The sequence below is a fragment of the Trichechus manatus genome, unplaced genomic scaffold (genome assembly GCF_000243295.1).
Source record: "Trichechus manatus latirostris isolate Lorelei unplaced genomic scaffold, TriManLat1.0 scaffold00075, whole genome shotgun sequence".
Taxonomy (NCBI): domain Eukaryota; kingdom Metazoa; phylum Chordata; class Mammalia; order Sirenia; family Trichechidae; genus Trichechus; species Trichechus manatus.
In genome coordinates this window covers 13,502,944-13,523,055 of record NW_004444011.1, presented here as the reverse complement: position 1 = coordinate 13,523,055, position 20,112 = coordinate 13,502,944, and the positions used below count along the sequence as shown (strand labels likewise).

At 36.9% G+C, this 20,112-nt stretch overlaps 1 protein-coding gene across 1 annotated transcript in view; it reads left to right on the top strand.

The window, feature by feature from the left end:
- The window catches only part of PTER (phosphotriesterase related), a 115,213-nt gene extending 96,874 nt beyond the window's left edge, over positions 1-18,339 (top strand). The window contains exons 4-5 of the mRNA XM_004380565.2: positions 11,112-11,252; positions 17,550-18,339. Coding sequence (XP_004380622.1) covers positions 11,112-11,252; positions 17,550-17,760 — 352 coding nt within the window. The 3' untranslated portion in view covers positions 17,761-18,339. The remainder of the gene's footprint in view (positions 1-11,111; positions 11,253-17,549) is intronic.
- Positions 18,340-20,112: the final 1,773 nt, after the last annotated feature.

Genomic DNA, 20,112 nt, shown 5'->3' with positions numbered 1-20,112 from the left:
CATGAAGAACCTGTACTTAGACCAAGAGGCAGTCGTTCGAACAGAACAAGGGGATTCTGAGTGGTTTAAAATCAGGAAAGATGTTCGTCAGGGTTGTAGCCTTTCACCATACTTACTCAATCTGTACGCTGAGCAAATAATCCAAGAAGCTGGAGTATATGAAGAAGAACGGGGCGTCAGGATTGGAGGAAGACTCATTAACAACCTTCAATATGCAGATGACACAACCTTTCTTGCTAAAAGTAAAGAGGACTTGAAGCACTTACTGATGAAGGTCAAATATCACAGCCTTCAATATGGATTACTTCTTAACATAAAAGAAAAATCCTCACAACTGAACCAATAAGAAACATCATGATGAACGGAGAAAAGATTGAAGTTGTCAAGGATTTCATTTTACTTGTATCCGCAATCAACGCCCATGGAAGCAGCAGTCAAAAAATCAAGTGCATTGGGCAAATCTGCTGCAAAAGACCTCTTTAAGGTGTTAAAAAGCAAAGATGTCACTTAAGAACTAAGGTACACCTGACCCAAGTCATGATGTTTTCGGTCACCTCATATGCATGTGAAAGCTGGACAAAGAATAAGGAAGACCCAAGAAGAATCGATGCCTTTGAATTGTGGTGTCAGCAAAGAATATTGAATATACATACCATGGACTGCCAGAAGAACCAACAAATCTGTCTGGGAAGAAGTACAGCCAGAATGCTCATTAGATGCGAGGATGCGTCTCACATACTTTGGACATGTTATCAGGAAGGACCAGTCCCCTAGAGAAGGACATCATGCCTGGTAGAGTAGAGGGTCAGTAAAAAAGAGGAAGACTCTCAATGAGATGAATTGACGTGGTGACTACAACAATGGAATCAAGCATAACGATTGTGAGGATGGCGCAGGACCAGGCAGTGTTTCGTTCTGTTGTACATAAGGTCGCTATGAGTCAGAACTGACTCAATGGCACATAACAACAACAACAACAATGTCCACTGACATTTCCTTTGTTATCACTATGATGGAAAATATAAAAAAAGCTAGATGCTTTACAGCAGGTCGTCGTAACCCCTTATATATACTGGGTATGACTGCTGGATACATTTTACATAAAAGTCTACCTCTATTTGTAGAGAGTATTCACTGACGTAGAATCACAATCCTTGAATAAATTTTAGCTTGAAATTACATGTTGACATAGACAATAATTATTCTGTTCATTAATGCAATGTATATTTTATGTCCACATGGAACAAAGGAAAATAGAGGATACTGGAGTCAGTTCGCCTGCTTTCAAGTTCTGACACTGGCACTTACTTGCTGTGTAACCTTTGGCAAGTCACTTAAGCCCCCAGGTTTCAGTTTACTCGTATGTCAAAAAGGGTTAATAAAATTATTTTTATCCTTTAAAGTCCTATGCAAATTTTGGCCCTTATTATTGTTTAATATGAATTTCCTATGCAGGACCCATTAGAAAGAAAATCTAGGCAAATGTTTGACAAACTAAAATTTAGCAAAACTTCTTTATATATATAAATAATGCTGAATAAAATGCAATTAAGTTATGGGTGTAGATGGTGGAAATTGATATTTATTGTGAATCCCAAATAGCTCTCTTAAAATAGAAACATAGGCAGACATACCCAACGTCAGGGCAAAAGAAGGCATGGGCCATGTATTCTATACCGTACATTATACCCACCAAAACCTTCCACTTGTAATTTTTTTTTCTAAAGCAATTTTTTATGACTCTGACACCATTCCCATGAAATGTGTCATTTTAACAAATAGGATTGCCATGTCTATGAGATTTATCTTCACTCTCCTCAATACCATCATTCCTTGAACTGTGTATCACCTTACCGTGAAAAACACAACCTCTTCTGTGCTGTGTGGCAGCTGGAAAGTTTATATGATAAAAAGCTCTTCCTAGGATGTATAAACTGTGAAATGTATTTTAAAATAAAGTTTTAATTAGACTTTGCAATCTTGAGCCAAATCCTGGCTTTAGTCTAATTTAAACAAGAGTTTTCTCTCTTACAGCCATCTGTTCCTTTTGCTTAAGCCTATACTTAAGTCATAATATTGAAAGTGTGACATCATTTCTTCTTATGATGTCATTAAGCATCTCTCTATGGACCCAGCTAGTCAGAGAATGGAATAATGTGGGTGGAAATGCTTGTTCAAGTGTAGATAGTGAAGAATAAGATAAACACATGACAATCTGAATTATTTTCCTGTTGTTTTTCATTCTCAGATATTCTCTAATACTGAAAATTCTGCTCCATAAAAGTAATGCCTTCGCACAAAAAGAATACTATAAAAGAAGATAAATACTATGAAAAGAAGAGAAAATATCTACAGATACAGGCATAAACTAGTATACTAATGTGAGTGCACCATTTTAATTGATGGTTTTGAGTTTTTGTGAAACCACATTTCCTGGGAAATATTTAATTAAAGTAGCAAATTCTAGTTTTTGACCATAGGCAATGTTAGGCCACACATTCAAAAGGTACTTCATTCCTATTCGTTTCTATTTTTAACATTAAAAAATAAATTAATTGCAATTCATCCATTTAGAATTTTTCAAGATTTTATAGTTGAGGTGGAGCTGCCATTAGCAGTATAGGAATATACATGAAATTCATTAGATTATAATTAAATTAGATTATAGTAAATTAAAGTAGATTATAATTATTTGATTTTAGTAACATGCATTAGTTTCTTTAAAACATTGCATTATACATATTTAAAATTCATTTTTAGGTTTTTAGATGAATAGTTCTAGGTGAGTTTAGTAAGTCTTTTAAGTAGTTGTTGATAAAACCCATTCCATTGCCTCTGAGTCAATTCTGACTCACACCTACCCTATAGGACGGAGTAAAACTGCCCCATAGGGTTTCCAAGGAGCGAATTTTTGGTTAGCAGCCGAACTCTTAACCACTGCACCACCAGGACTCAGTTGTTGATGGTTCTTATAAAATAATAAAGAAGCCCATGTAACTCTATTTGTACAAATATATATTGGTTTAAATTAGGAAATTCAGCAGGAAAGTGAGACAAAGTTTGTTTTTAATTACTTTTGCTAAATAATTTTTTAGTTAATCATTAAGATCAACACTTTAATAAATCAGTCTTGTATGCAAGCATTCCCTTATTCTTGTATCTGTATGCTAATTTCTAAAACTTACTTGATCAATTTCCTAAGTTATAGCATGGAATGTATTCCATGTCAGGCCTAAACTAGCCCAGTGGGAAAACAAAGCTGCCCTCATGGTGCTTCCTTCTAGGCCCCGGAATTTACAGATGGGAATGCCTGACAAAGCACAATAACGTCATAGCGCAGCGTACAGGTAGTCCCTGACTTACTACTATTCGAGTTAAGACGAACCACACTTATGACAGCCCCCTTTTTTTGGTACATCTTATCATTAGTAGTGTGAACTACATACAGTGTTGCAGCATGTAATCTGTTGATGTTACCATTCTCATACCAACCTCCAAAGACAAAGATTGGATTTATAAAGATACTGATAATAAAAGGCAATAATAATGAAAACTAAAAAATAATGAGGTATTTGACTTACATCAGAACCAACTTACAGCGGAGTCGTTGGAAACTTGTAAGTCGGAGACTACCTGTAATGAGGACACGAGACTAGGAGTTGGAATCCCCAGGTGCTTAACCACTTAAAAAATTCATGCTTTTTCTTCTTTTATGCAATAATGATAATAATATGTAGCATAATTATTTCATCAGTTTATTGTGAGTTCCACTCTCCATGTTCTTGGTATCATTTATTAAATACTATCATTACTCAAGACAGACTCATGATTCTCCTTCTCCATCACTGTCACTCTGTTAACAGTGCCCCGTTGTTTATTCCTCCTCCTGCTTTCTCTATTCTGGGCAACAGCTTTACTATTCACCAGGATGTTAGCCAAAATTCTTCCCTCCCTTACAACCCCATATGATAAGATCTGGCTACCTCACTAAGATCTCTGAATACACCCGCCTCCTATCTATTCCTCTGTTGCTATTGTGGTTCCATCCTCATTGGTCACCTGAACTATCATAATAGTCTCCAAACAGGAATAATTTCATTGTCTTGCTGCCTAATCTATCCTCCACATTGCTACCAGATTGATCTTCCCAAACGCCAGTCTGATTACTTTCCTTTCCCCTGACTTAAAATCTTTCAATCACTCCCCTTTGCTTTTAGCACAAAATCCAAACGTCTTGATCTTCTGGTCTCCACGCATCCCTCCACCTCATCTCCCGTCATTCTCCAGAACACACACAGACTCAGGGATAAAGCCACACTGACCGTGACTTTAAGTACCCTATTCTGATTATTCTTACATGCTTTTCACACATACTAGTCACTCTGCTGCAAATGCCTTATTTCTACTTATCTATTTGGCAGAGGCTTGCTTCAATATGTAACTCATCAGGGTATTTTTTTCTCTATGAAGCTTTTCCTGCACCAGCCAAGCATGGTTTGATATCTCCTTTGTGCCAACCCAGTTCCTAGCAGTACTTTTATGATTATACTTGTTAAGCCTTCCATAGCAATTACTTGTTTCCATGTCTCTTTTTTCTAGTAGACTATGAACTTCTTGAAAAATAGAACTGTGCCTTATTTATCTTTGTTTTCCTGGCTCCTTCCTCATGACTCATAGTAAGCAGGTGATCAACAATGTCTTGTTAGATAAATGGATGGACGAATGGATGGATGCTTCTTCCCTTTTGCCTTTAGCCCTGACGAACTATAGCCATATCTTCAGGACCAGCAAGCTCTTTCTTGCCTCTGAACAGATATCCCTTTCATCTGGATTGTCCATCCCTCACCCAACACTTGAACCCCCACCAACTTTTATCTGAATAGTATTCTTCAAAACTCAACTCAAATGAATCACTTTTTTCACTATTCTTTCATAATACTTGGTCTTTATTTCTACTATGGAAAGCTTTTAGCAGTTTAATTATAATTATTAGTTTATATATCTCTTTCCTCCCTAGACTTTGAGCTCTTTGAGACAGGAGCTTAAATTTCTTATTCATGGCAGTATTCCCAGCACAGAAGATAGCACAAGTTAGGTGATAGTAGATGTTTGGCTGAATGAATTCATGAAGGTGTGCTTGAATGAATGAAATGAAATAATATATTTGAGAGTTCTTTGAAACTGTAAAGCCCAAGACAAATATTAGGTGTTGTTATCATCTTGATCACACCCACAAATGATATCCTTTCTTCTGCTCCTTAGTTCTTTCTACCTAGCTAACTCAGAGACCCTTCTCTAAATTATCACTTCACACAGACTTCCTTGCTCCCACTCAGAGTGCATTTTGACATTAATCTGAACTCCTCAGCACTTGGATAAGATCTAGAATATAAAGGGATTTGAAAAAAAACCCCAACTGTCTTGCATTTTAATGCCAGCCTTGAAACACTAGGCAAGTGATTACCGTATATTCTTAAAGATAGCTAGATTGCTTTAGATAACTGTTATGGATTGAATTGTGTCCCCCAGAAATATGTGTTGTAAATCCTAACTCCAGTAGCTGTGGTTATAATCCTATATGGGAATGCGTTTTCTTTATTATGTTAATGAGATAGTGTAGGGTGTGTCTTACATCAATCTCTTTTGAGATATAAAAGAGATTAAACAAGCAAGTGAGCAAGCAGAGATGGGGGAAGATAGATGCTACACCCCATGAAGATCATGAAGGAACCAAGGAACAAGGACCTTTCCCCCAAGCTGACAGAGAAAGCCCTCCCCTAGAGCTGGTGCCCTAAATTTGGACTTCTACCCACCTAAACTGTGAGAAAATAAGTTTCTGTTTCTTAAAGCCGCCCATTTGTGGTATTTCTGTTATAGCGGCACTAAATAACTAAGATAGATACCATTTTCTTAACTGATGGTAATAGGTTTGTCATAAATTTATGCCTGTTCTTTATAGAGAGATAATTTATTAGTTAAGGAGCAAAGGTGTAAATCATGCAAGAGAAGAAATGATATAAAATGAATGATAAGAAAAAATACTTGATGCAAAAATCTCAATCTTTATCCTGGGAAATCCCATAACATTTTACAAATGACATTGCAATCACTTCATCCACCTTGAAGAAGAGACTTTCTTCATTGTGAAGTGCAGTAGCTCTACTGCCTCTCATAATCACCTCACTGTTTAGGGCAAAAGTGAAAAATACCTACCTTGAAGGATAGGGAAAATTGAAATAAGAAAGAATATAATTATTCATGGGTATAGAATAGGGAATGAGGAAAACTGGCTGAGGTGAACACCTCCAATCTTATGATAAGAGCCGTGAGATCACTGATGACTGGGAAGGGCAGGACCTCTGTTTAATCCTCATCTGAAATACGTCAAGCAGAGTGCATTTTCCCATGGTACCATACTGACATTCAGGGTCAGTCGTTTCTCCAAGGGGGAAAAAAAGTTACTTGCATAAATGCAACTTCAGTAGCACCTTGGCAGTCTTGGAAGTCATCCAAATGAATGTCAATTTAATGTAGTTAAGTCACCTTGTTAGGCATTCACAGCACAGGGGCTGTCTATATCTTTGTGATGGGGCTTATTTCTCCAGAGAGTAATTGCTGAGGAGGAGGAATAGAGCTCCTGTGGTGGGTGGGTGGTGGGTGGGTACTTTCATCACAGAAGGGGCAGTGTGGTCTGAGAACTTGGATTCTAAAGACAAAAGCAATCTAGGATGATTCACAGGTCCTCAGCTTGGAAGCTGAGTTACATAACTTCTCGGCTCCTCAGTTTCCTCATCTGTAAAATGGGGTGGTCATACCATTCTCATAGTTTTTGTAAGGATTGAATGAAATAGGGCCGTATTAAATATCTGATGATTGTTAGGTGTTTGTTTTCTTTCTTCACGTACCTCTCCCATCCTACCCGTCATTAACATCTAATACCAAATTCTATGTCTTTCAGCTTTCCTTTGAAAATGATCTTTGCTCAATGACACTATTTTCTCCCTTTGAATTTTGTACTGTTTCCTCCTTCAATAAGGACAATTTAAGTGAATTCATTTCTTTATTGCCTACATACTAATATATATGTATATTCATATATGTTTGCACATATATATGTATAGTCTTAGCTTTTTAATTACAGCAAATTTCCCTGCCCCCTTTCTTTATCTGCATTTTCCTAATATCCAAAATATCAGCTTAATTATTCTCATTCTGAAGAAATCTTCTCTGCTATATCTAACCGTGAGATTTTTAAGATTGTATTACAGAGGGATCAATTCCCTTGATGTCACATTCCTTTCTACATGCTGTCCTATAGGGTAAGTATTCCCAGGGGTTACACCTACTTACACGTGTGTAGGTGAATCTTGTTGAATAGCATTACATCTTCTTCTAGAAAGAGATCTCCACGTATGGTGGCATTCTTCAGATTTTATAATATAGATAACATTTATATGTAAATGACATCTGGAGCATTTGGTCCCTACATTCCCCATTCCTCTTTTAAATGAGGCTTTTGTAAGACCACATCCAAAAAAATCATACGGGGCCTTGTGGACCACTGTAAGGAGTTGGCTTTCGCTCTGAGGGAAATGGGGAGCCATTGGAAGTATTTGAGCAAAGGAGTGACCTGATCTAAGGTTTGAAGATATTGCTTTCGTTGCTGCATCTGAAATAGACTGTAGTGGAGCAAATGCAGAAGCAGAGAAACCAGTTGGAAAACTATTGCAGTGATACTGCAAGAGACAGGGGTGACTTGAACCAAGAGGGTAGCAGGAGAGGTGGTAACATGTCTAGATTCTGATTATATTTTGAAGGTCAAGCCAAGAAGCTATCCTGATGGGTTACATGTAGAGTGTGAGAGTGAGAAAGAAGTCAAGGATAACTACAAGGTTTTTGGCCTCAGCAACTGAAAGAATGGACTTGCCATCAAGTGAGATAGGGAAGGATGTTGGAGCAACCAATTTGGGATAGTAGATGAGGGATCTGATTATTAGACATCCAAGTGGAGACAGCAAGCAGGCTGTATTAGGGCTGTATTAGCCCAGAGAACTTGTCCAGAGATATGTAAGACTGGAGTTCAGGAGAGAGGTCTGGTATGGTCATAAAATGTGCCTCAGTTTCCTCGTTTTTTAAATGGAAACAACAGTAGTGCCTACCTCACTGAGTACTTACAAGGATTAAATCAGTTAACATTTGTAAAGGGCTTAGAGCAATATCAGGTTCATAATAAGAAAGTAAGTGGTAGCCATGATTAATGTAGTCTCTTCCCCTACCTCCTTTGACCATGTCATTTGAATTGTCCAAAATAACCATAATGGCCAAACCTACACTGTATTTAGTTACACAGTGACCTAGCAATTAAAGACTTCCACAAACGAATCCTTTCTTACTTTTCTGGGTTTATCACCCCTTTCCTGCATACTACCTTTTGGGCAAAGTCCCTATTTTTTAAGTATATTTTGAAGGTACTATGGGAAAGGAATCTAGTATCAAAATAAAGAGAACCCCACTATGTGCACCTTCATTCAGTGTAATTCTGGAAAATGTCCTTTGAGTAAAAAAAAATTAGCAATAGAAAAAGTTGTGTAGTAAGATGGTTAAGAGAGTAGAGTCTAGCCTTGAACTGAATTTATGTTCCGGAGTGTCACCTTGAGTGAGTATCTAATCTCTCAAGTCCCTGTTTCCTAATCTATAAAATTAAAAACTGATGGTATTATGGAGAATATTAAATAGGATAATAAATGTAAAGCACTTAGCACAATGCCAGACACATAATAGATATGACGACCCTATGTACAATAGAATGAAACATTACTCTGTCCTAAGTCATCATTATGAATGCCAGCATGTTTGAGTCCATCGTTGTGGCTACTGCGCCAATCCATCTCACCAATGGTCTTCCTCACCCTGATTGGCTGTCTAATTCACCAAACATGATGCCCTCCTCCAGTGATTGATCCTTCCTGATAATGTATTCAAAGCAAGAGAGACAGTGCTCTGTTGTGATCCATAAAATTTTCATTGGTTAATTTTTGGAAGTAGATCACCAGGCCTTTCTTCCTAGTCTGTCTTAGTCTGGAATCTCTGCTGAAACCTGCCCACCATGCTGGTATTTGAAATACCATTGGCATAGCTTCCAGCATCACAGCAACACACAAGCCACTACAGTACAAAAAACTGACAGATGGGTGGTAGGGACACATAGTAAGTTCTTATCATTGTCAGCTATTATGATGATGATGATAAGCAACTTCTTGTTTTCGATTAGAATAAAAACGCAAGGATTTTCTGATGGCTTTACATTTACTATAGACTTTGCACTAATATATACCTTAATATGATACTTAAGAGTTAGAACACTTACCATCAAGGCATTAGGCCAAAGAAAGAAAAAGACACTAGGAGCTGAGATAGAGTCTAATCCAGTTTGTTATTGGCATCCCTCCCCTTATTGACTTCCCTCCTCCACCCAGTACCTTGGCCATGTTGGGTAGTTAACAAGTTGAATAGAACTGACTCAAAAGAAAAATACTAAATTTGTCCCTTTCCCCTTATGTTAGTTTAATTGTGTATATTTTGTTTTTAAGTATGTTCTTTGGAGAAAATGGAATATGTTTACTACAGAAAGTCATATTCTTTTAGCCTAGTAATTTTGGAAGCAATTGATGGTCTCCATGGTAGAAAGATGGAAATGAAGTAGTATTAATAGAAGACAGTACAGAAATAATGCACATTTTATAGTATAAAAGAAAGATTTTTTAGCCTCCCTGCCTAAAACAACATTGTGAAGTATAAATTATGCTAAACTAGTGACTGGAATAAAAAGGAGCCAGTCACTCCTCAGATATGATTGCTCAGATTGAAAGTCAATGTAGTCAATTCCCAGGAAGCATCCCAGGAAAGCAAAAATCTCTTTCACCCGTGACACACAGAGGCTTAATTAGTCCTCTTACAGTTTGGAAGAAAAGCTTTGAAAATACTTCTGACCTCTTAGAAACAGATTTATGGACATATAATAGTATATTAATCCTTGCATTCTGGCATTGCCAGAGTGTAGAACATCAGAGCTGATAAAAGCCTAATAAGATAATGGTTGTCTGATATTGCCAACTCTTCTCCAGGACAGTTTTGGGTCCCAAAACCACTTTCTTCCTGTAGGTCTTCAACTCCCTTTACACAATGTCCAGTGGGTGTGTTTTTCCCCTACATCTTTTACATATTTTCTGGTAGGATTTGAATCTTTACAATAGTATTTTGGGGTTACCTTAATCCATGCCTTCTTACTTGTTATAGTCTAAATTTCTTGAGATAATCTATTCTTGCTCTAGACTTTCTACTCCCTTCTGTCTCCTGTGATCACCCTACATTTCTTTCCCTTCCTATTCATTTACATACCCTTACATTCTGAAATAGTGATATTTTAAAAATGATATCTATTGAAATGAAAAGACATCCATAAAAATTACTATAAAATAATTCAATTTATTAAAAAAAAAAGCACACCCAAACTTAAATATCTATATGAATATGGTCCCTTAAGGAAAAGAAAATAAACCTTGGAATGATATGCACATAAGCTTTGGAATTAATTTTAGAAACACTTTATGAACTTTGTAAGAAAATTGGCCCTGTTACCTTATGATAAAACCTTATTTATTTTTTACTCAGATTAGTATTGCTCACCTAATTCATCAGGCCTGATGCCAAATTTCCTCTGATAGTTTCCAAAGTTCGCAGTAGTCCTCAGAGTATGAAAATTTACCTCACTAAGTATTTTCAAAAGATTATGGGCTATATCCTGAAGATAATTCTGAAGGAGAATCACAAAATTGTTTTTGAGAAACGGCAGCTTATTTAAAATAAGTCTGTAATAGTTTCCTTAGGGAAGTACTTTAGTAGGGGGAACTCTGTTTTGGATGGGTAAGTTCTTTTATGTCTGGTGACAAATTGAACTTGCTGTTTTATTGTCACATCGTAAGAACCAACTGAAAAGTTCTGTTACCTGACTTAAACTATGTTCTAGTACAGATCATGCCTAAAACTTCTAATCTGTATATGTGGAAAATATGCTCTTAATCATCTCCATATGTCTGTTTTATTGTCTCTAGGACTATACTTGATAAGAAGGAACTACTGGAGTTTGCTCAATTTGGCTGTTACTTGGAATATGATCTCTTTGGTACTGGACTTCTTCATTATCAATTCGACCCAGATACTGACATGCCTGATGATAATAAAAGAATTAGGAGGTAAATATGACAAAATCTCTCATAGTATTCCCTTTTACTAGCCCTTTCTGATAGTCATATCTGGGTGAATATTAGCAAAGATTCAGAAAACAGTAAGCAGGCTGTATCAGAGACTTGCAGAGAAAAATATGTCTATGCTGTTTCAGGGAGAAAATCTATATATATTATTTCTAGGAGAAAATGAGTCATCCTAAGTAGGCAAAAGCTTTGCAGAGCCTTAGAAGTTCAGTGCAGATGGCAGCTGACAGGAAACACAGATAAAACTCAATCCCTTCTATGACAATAAGAGAACAAAATACATTTTCCTCTTTTTATTCCTAATTAAATAAATTATTTCTTTCTCATGTTGACCACACTAAAGTTATCACCTACAACGAATATCTGAAATGTCTATTTAAAATATTCACTAAAGTGGTAGTTGCAACTTAAATGCTAAAACTATGATGTTTAAAAATCAAACATCATGTAAAACTCAACCTTCCAGAAGTGTTTAATATGTGGTGAAAGTAAACAATTATAGGAGTCCTTCTCTGCAACCAAGTGGAAAACTTCAGGAGTAAGGATAACTACCTGGTTTGGTCTTGTTTTACATGGTGGTATGAAGATAGAGTGCACCAACTTAGGGAACCTGGGAGGAAAAGTAGATTTGGGATTGACAAGGAGTTTAGTTTGGGAATATCTACGTGTTGCTCTCCACTGGGGCCCTGAGATGAGGGTGTGAGGCTCAGGGCAGAGACTTGAGCTGAGACAAATTTAGACATCATTGGTTTATATGTGATAGTTAGAACTACAGGAATGAATGAGGTCACTCAGCGAACAGAACATGGACAGAGTCATGGAGAACACTGACATTTAAGGGATGAGCTCAGGAAGAGCAACTTAAGAACAAAGTCAAAAAGAAGTTTTCAAAGTGATAAGAATATCAGGGAAATGGCATTGTTATGAAAGTTGATGATAAGAAATGCTTAAAGTAGAAGGGCTTAAATATCTATTATTTGTGGCAGATACCAAGTGAAATAAAGACTGAAAAGAATCCTTTGGATTCCACAGTCAGAAGGCTCCCATTCCATAATCGGTAGTTTTAAAAGACTTGAGGAATGAGTAGGAGGTTAGGAAGAGGAGAGAATGTGAAGAAGCTCTGTAGTAAAGGGAAGCAGGGACATAAGGCTGATGCTAAAAGACAACACAGGATCAAAGGAAGATTCTGTTAAGACTTGAGCAATGTTAGTGTGGCTGAGAGCAAGAGCAGGGAGGAAGAGAATGAATGAATGAATCCATGGTAGTAGTGGATATTCTACAGGGTTGTTAAAATAATTTATATGAAATAAAGTGCACAAAGTTTTTAGCTGAGTATGTGGTGCAGAATATGGAAGTATTCAATAGATATTAAAAAAAAAATCTGAAGAGATAATAAAAATAGAGCAAGGCCTCTGAGAAGAAAAGTAGATAGAATCTGAGAAGCAAACAGAAAGCCGAATAAAAGGAGGTGAGTAATGGTGTGAATGCAGATAAATGTCTTAAAGAGGGGAGTAGGAAGCTGAGGACATATGCCCATGTGTTCTCTACTGTCCCTGTGAAGTAGGCATGGTGTTATCCTGAGAAAAGAAGGAGTCAGGGCAGGACCTTGTAGAGGAGGATGAAAGCTGGGAATGGCTGCTGGGTGAATGAGAAATATTGACCAGCGACATGTTATGGGTGAGACCCAATTGAGGCTGGAGATCATGACTTTATATTGGCACCCATGCACATGATTTTGTGATTTTTTTTCACCAAAATGTTTTGTATTTTGGTAGTAGGAACAGAGAAGATTGTGGGTAAAAGCTGAAAATGTAAACAGAAAGATCCAGGGTTGGGGTTCTATCTGAAAGACGTGGTTAATAGCCAGGAGAACAAGGGAGTACTTGAGGTGAGGGTCATGGGGTCAAGCTGGAACGGGAAGAAAGAGCAGGAGGAATGGGCAGATATATAGTAATAAAATAGCAGGGGAAAATAACTAGAGGCTTTAATGAAGTGGGTGAATATATATAGTAGAGGAAAAAAAGTAAGTGAAAAAGTTGAAGGATGGACCTCGTGGTCAGTTTGGGGACTTGAAGTTTGACATTTCAGAGGGGGAGTAGAAGCAGAATATGGTTATGAGTATGGGAAACTGATTGGAATGGGAATAAACAAAACTGGAGTTGTTAAGTGAAGTCAAGAAACTGAGTCTCAGGTATTGATAGCTGAACATATGCACTCTGGGGTTGAGGGGAAGATCTTAACCAGTGACCACAACTGGAACAACCTGGGTCCTTCCCCTGGGGTAGTAGACCTTTAGACCTGTATGCCTCCTGCTGTCTGTATATTGATACTCCTCCTTGATGGCCTCATTAACAGTAAAATATGCTTCAAGTTTAATATCCTTAGAGAGAGTTAGTTGATAAGTGTTAACACTAGTTAAGTAAGGAGGGCTACACCCAGCTCTACATGAGCAAACTGCTTTGACTTGATTAATGAAACTAGGTCTTTTTTTGTTGGTTTTTAGGTACTCAAATCAGTTCTTTGACAGATTTTTTTGCTTGTTTATTTTATGTTTTTAATTTACTTGCCCAGGAACACTGTTCGGTACTGCCAAACGGGTTCCCTCGGTCACTACTTGCTTGTGCCATATGCAGAGGTGAATATTCTTTATCTATAAACCAAACCAGAAACCAAACCCATTGCCATCAAGTCAAATTCCTACTCATAGTGACCCTATAAGACAGAGTAGAACAGCCCCATAGGGTTTCCAAGGCTGTAAATCTTTATGAAAGCAGACTGCTGCATCTTTATCCGGCGGAGCAACTGGGGTTCCAACTGCCGACCTTTTGGTTGGCAGGCGAGCACTTAACCACTGTGCCACCAAGTGACTTTTCTTTACCTATAGGCATCTGTAATTTAAAAATGAGTGGTGTGGTAGGTCTTTCCCGTCTTTCATGGTCTCGAAAACATGATTTCCTGATGAATGCCCTCAACACATGTTTTCCAATTCACCTCAGACAAAGGCAGTTTGCACCTACAATCTGCTTCCTTTTCCTAAGCTCCTATGTGGCAGAGAGGTGTATCTTTTTCAACCTTACACCTTCTATAAGGCTCCCAGATCTTCTGGGACAGAAGATAAGAATCCATAGAGGGAGATCTATGACGGAGATCTAAGGGTAGGACAATTCACAGCCCCCTCAACATTCCTTCTTAGTGCCTTTTGGCTATTCAAGAACTTAATTTTGGTTATCTTTTACAATGCCAAATGTAAACTTTCTGGATATACGGAAAAACAACAAAAATTACATGTGTATGTGTGTTTATGTATGTCTATGTATATATGTATGTATATGTATGCGTGCTTAATCTTCTTTAAATTAAAATCATGCATTACATCACTTCACCAAAAAAAAAAAAACCCATTGCTATCAAGTCGATTCCGACTCATAGCCAAGTGTGTGTTGACCCAAGTGTGTTGTTATTGTTAGCTACTGTGGAGTCACCCCCAACTTATGATCACCCCATACACAATGAAATGCTACCCAGTCTTGCACCATCCCCATGATCAGTTGGGGATTGGACCATTGTGATCCGTAGGATTTTCACTGGCTGATTTTGGCCTCTACTGACAGACAGGTGATGCTTGCACATGAGGTGCATTGGCCAGAATCAAACCCGGATCTCTTGCATGGAAAGTGAGAATTCTATCACTGACCCACCGTTGCCCTCTGACCCAAGTGTAGCTCACGTTAATTACTGAATGACATTTTGGGTTATGTGTGCTCCTGCACCCCATTGTCTCCCACCTTTCAGGCTGCTGATTTTCATCATTCATTTGCACTCCTTTTTTGATCCGTACTAATCTAGATCTGAAGTATAAGACACAGAAGCATGCTTCTGCCTACCTCTGGTTTTTAGCACCAGAAATTCTGTGTCTAACACCTGTTTTCAATCTTATGCTCCATTTCTCAAATCTTATTATATCTCTGCCTTTTTCACACTTTGTAGTCTCTCTCTAATATTTGTTTGCAAAACACTAACTCATTTGTATTTCTATAATTACTGTAATTTTTTTGTCTTCTCATCTGTAGTGGTTTTCCCTTCTGGCAGCATCTCTCTAACTACTTTTCTTCCTCACAATAGCATAGCATGAGAAAGGAGCGCTCATTTCAAGAGTGACCAGGCTGTATTTCTTGATAGTCAGAATGTGATTATGATTCTACAGTCATAGCATTATCTTTCTCGTGAGAGAACTAGTCTCCAGATTCTTGACTTAATGAGTTCTAATGGTTCCCATTTTACAATTAGAGTATCTTATCCATTATATTCTTTTCTTACTACTTCACAATTCAATAACTTTGTGTTTCAGGGTGTCACACATGGTATCTTACAGTAATTATTTGTTTATTCATATAATATGCCTTTGTAATAATAAGATATCATTTTTCTCAGACAATGAAAAGTAACAAAAACCTTAGGAAATTCTCAGAGATATAATGGAAAAAGTGTTCCCTAAAAATCTTCTGTTCTGTGATACTTCTTTTCAGTTGTGGATCAAGAGTTGTTACACTAAGTTTCAGCATCGTGGATGTGTTCTGCCAAGTCCTTCTCTTTTTTTTTTTTCTCATAATCATATAACTCTCTTAGATAATTCCCTTAAATAGAGTTTGTTCCAAAAGTAACTGAAGATCAGGACTTTAGAGTTTTACATAAATTTCAATGAGGCAAATACTCTTGGTGGCACAAATGCATTTTTACGACACACATGGGGAGCTAATGGCATGAATGCAGATTTTTGGACAAAGCACTAGGCTAGTTCTTCTTCTTTGGCACTTGCATTCCCTCAACCTAAAAATACAGTATGTGTTCAGTCAATTCAGACTCATGGAACTGTGTTCCATAGGGTTTTCAATGGCTGATTTCTTGGAAGTAGATCCCCAGGCATTTCTTGCTAAGCACGTCTGGGTGGACTCGAACCACCAATCTTTTGGTTAGCAGTGAGCATGTTAACTGTTTGCACCACCTAGGGACTCCTTTTGCTTACCATAAAACCAAACCAAACCCATTGCTGTCGAGTTGAATCCAGCTCATAGTGACCCTATAGGACAAAGTAGAACCACCTCACAGGGTTTCCAAGGAGTGGCTGATGGATTTGAACTGCCAACCTTTTGGTTGGCAGCCGAGCTCTTAACCACTGCGCCACCAGGGCTTGTTATTAAATATCACTCGTGGGCTAGAGTGCCGAGAAATGGTATGGAAACATAAAGGATACCTTTCAAACAGTTACCCCCTGGAAGAAGTTGCTGTCCATCCATTTTTCATGGTAGGGATCTAGAGACTGACAGGACTATACAGAGAATCCCATAGAAGAGTATGTGACTCCAAGTTGCATCTCCTGCCATCAGAGATCCATGGAAGTCAAGATAGATACTGTCCAGACTCCAGACACATATAGATGGTGGCTGTCAGAAGGCAACTCACACTAAAGAGTACAGCAGTTAACAAAGCAAAGAAGATTAAATTTTAGACAGTAGTGGGGGAAGCTGCTCTTTGGTCAGTAGACTATAAATGTAAAGGAACTGCTCATTATTTTAGCGATCGTTGGAAGGAAGATAGCATAAATTTTTATTGGTCAATTTAATGCAGTAGTTGAAGACTAACACCAAGTCAGAATTCCCATAAACTGCAAAGGGAAAAATGCTCAAAATACAGAGGTACCTTTGCCTACCTGTTTAAAATGACTGTCTAGCTTATCACATGCTGTTCACTTTCAAACCAACTGATTTTTCTCTCAGAATGTTTTACTTGGACAAAGATTCCTTTTGATTGTCTATTTTGATCCCAAATAGTCATTGATTTTATTTGCTAGATAAAAGGTGAGAGAGAGAGAGAGAGGATGAGATCTGGGGAAAAATGGGCCCACTGAAAGAGGCATTTTAGAAAGGAGATCAGAATACAAATTCAGAACAAAGTTATTTAGTGAAATGCTAACGTGGTCATTCATTCAAACTGGCATATCCCATTAGAAGCTATCTTTAGTTCAGAATTGCCAGGCAATGTAATAAATATCACAGGCTAGAAATTTCTGTGTGCATGGAATAAGGATCATGTTCCTACTAGGATGCAGCAATATCTTAATCATTACCGCACAATATTTATTAAGGGTCTCCCAGTACACATGCCACAATAGAAGGCAGTATCTTTATGACAAGCACAATAGTTTATGAGTAAAAAGTTTAAAGCACCCTGAAAATTTAAAATGTGAGACAATGTCAAATAATGAGTTAACATTTTTCACAGGGTGCGTCTCCTGGTGGATGAGGGCTACGAAGATCGAATTCTGATGGCACATGACATACATACGAAGCATCGGCTGATGAAATATGGAGGTCACGGCTATTCTCACATACTCACCAACATTGTTCCTAAAATGTTACTTAGAGGTATAACTGAGAATACGCTTGATAAGATACTAATAGAGAACCCTAAGCAATGGCTAACGTTCAAATAGGATGATTGCTTATGAATTTATACCTTAAGTATAAAACTTGCAGAGAACATTCAGTAGGATTTTAAACCAGCTGTGAGGTAGTCATCAGAGCTACATAGGACTAATGACTGATAATTTCCTCTTTATGAGATTAGGAGAGTTCTGCCTTCTCCAAAACTGACTATTACACTTGCACCTCTAGAGAGTTACTAAGTTTAATTGAGCCCTATTGTTTTGCCTTTGCAAAATAAAGAGAGAAGTATCTATTTCCAAACAATGATTTAAAGTCTGTATCCCCTAAGCGGAGGTTTTTCTTCTTCTTCTTCTCGTTCTAATCTATCAGTTGCAGTACTTGAGAAAATTTAAAGTGTTACTAGTTAAATTACTCCCTTCTGGAGCAATCTAATTTTTCTTGTAATATTGATGATCCTAATAATTATCCTGCTGTTCTTTAATTAATGCTTAATGAATAATATGACACTTGAAAATAGCTTTGGCAACAAGGAAAGTTAAATTTTGAGGCATTTTTTTCAAAGGATACTGTAATAACAATCACCAATTCACAATGATAAAAATATTTTGGAAGGTTAATTATATGCTGTCCATCTATCTATATATTTTAATAAATCATTTTTTGATGCTTTTGGCTTTCTGGTATCCATTTTGTGGTAAATTTTGTCATGTTCTGCAAAATTTGTATAAGAGGGTATGAACACATAAAGTACTAAATTATAAAAATTCAATCATAAAGTCAAAATATATTACATAATATAGTTTAATGAATTGTTACATTTATAATAACAAAGGCCACAATTTAATTGATAAGATATAATGCAAAAAAGAAATGTTTGCCTTACAGATATTCCCTTTATTTCCTTTACCTTTATTTGTTTTTCCTTGGGCCTAAACAGAGAAAATAATGCTTATTTTTCTGAAGAAAAGGTCATATCTATTAGAAATGACAGTCTGATTCTAGAGCCTACTCTTTAAGATGTACCCATCCCTGATTTTTTGTGTAAAATTATTTTTTTAACTCTTAGTTAGAACTCTTAGTTTATAGGCACTGCTACTTATAAACTAACCTTTTGCTCAAATCCTCATTATGCTATTTGGTACCTAAAAAAAAGTTCTCCAAAACCTTGATGCAAATTCCTCTTTCATAAATGCATATTGTTAAATAAAAATAGAATCCATTATAATTCATTTGTGTTATCTTATATATTAGAAAGGCCAAATAGAATTAGTCATTATTCTCGATGAATCGGCTAAGTGTTTTTAGTTATACAAATCACGACAGTTACTCAGTGCAAGGCATTTAAACAAAGCAAACAGCACCTTCAGATGGGAACACCCTGCATAACTTTTGGAAAGCTGAGGTTTGCTAAATAAAAATATTTCTGCTGATAGAAATGATCAAGCTTTCCATGTATTAGAACAGAAAGTACCAAAGAGGAGCAAGCCAGGAGAACAAACTAATGCCTTTAAATGAAAAAATGCAAATGTCCTTAACCAGTGAAACAAGCAGATTTTTAAATCTCTGTTTTTGAAATCTACTTGTCAAGAGTCTTCAAAGGCAACTGAAAGAGGAACAGATTTTTCATTGTAATCGTGAAAGTTGTCTGATAGTTAGGATATATCAACATGCATTTTTAATCTTTTCCTTAAAGAGATGGCTTTTGGCAGTGTGTCTGAACCAGAGAGAAAGGATTTGCATTACTCTCAAAATCTACTGTACTGTTAGCTTCAATCCACCTCAGAAAAAAATTTTAAAATAATTCAAATGCATATCATTCATCAACATTGTAAAGGAAAGTCACCTCATTTCTGCAATCCTCATATTAACAGTCTGCCTGGACTGCAGTTAAAGTATTGATTGGCATATGATAATAAAGAAACCATAGGGCTTAACTTATATGTGACATACAGGCCATTTGAACCTAATAAAATTTATAGTTTTCTGGATAACCAAAGAAAAGTCATTTAAATTATTTTGCTACTTCATATATTTTGTCATCCAAAACAAGTCAAATTACGAATACATATGTGTGTGTGTGTCTTTAAATTAAATTTTTAGGCTATACAGCCACTGTTCCTTATGGCCTAAAGCCATATATATACTATATTTCATCCAACATATATATATATGTAGCAGGTATTTGTATAAAATATATACAGTTTCTTGTCATATTAGTTATATGTGAAACTGTTAAGTTTGGAATAACCGCAGGCCACAGACTTGCAGGAACTGTTTGAAGGCCTTACTTAGTGTGCCCTTGGTGATGCATGCGGTAGCTCAGATTAAACCTGTGTGCATTGGGTTAGGAATAATCTTTTGTTCTAAAGAAGGCAAAAGCCTCAGTCTGATTTAATACC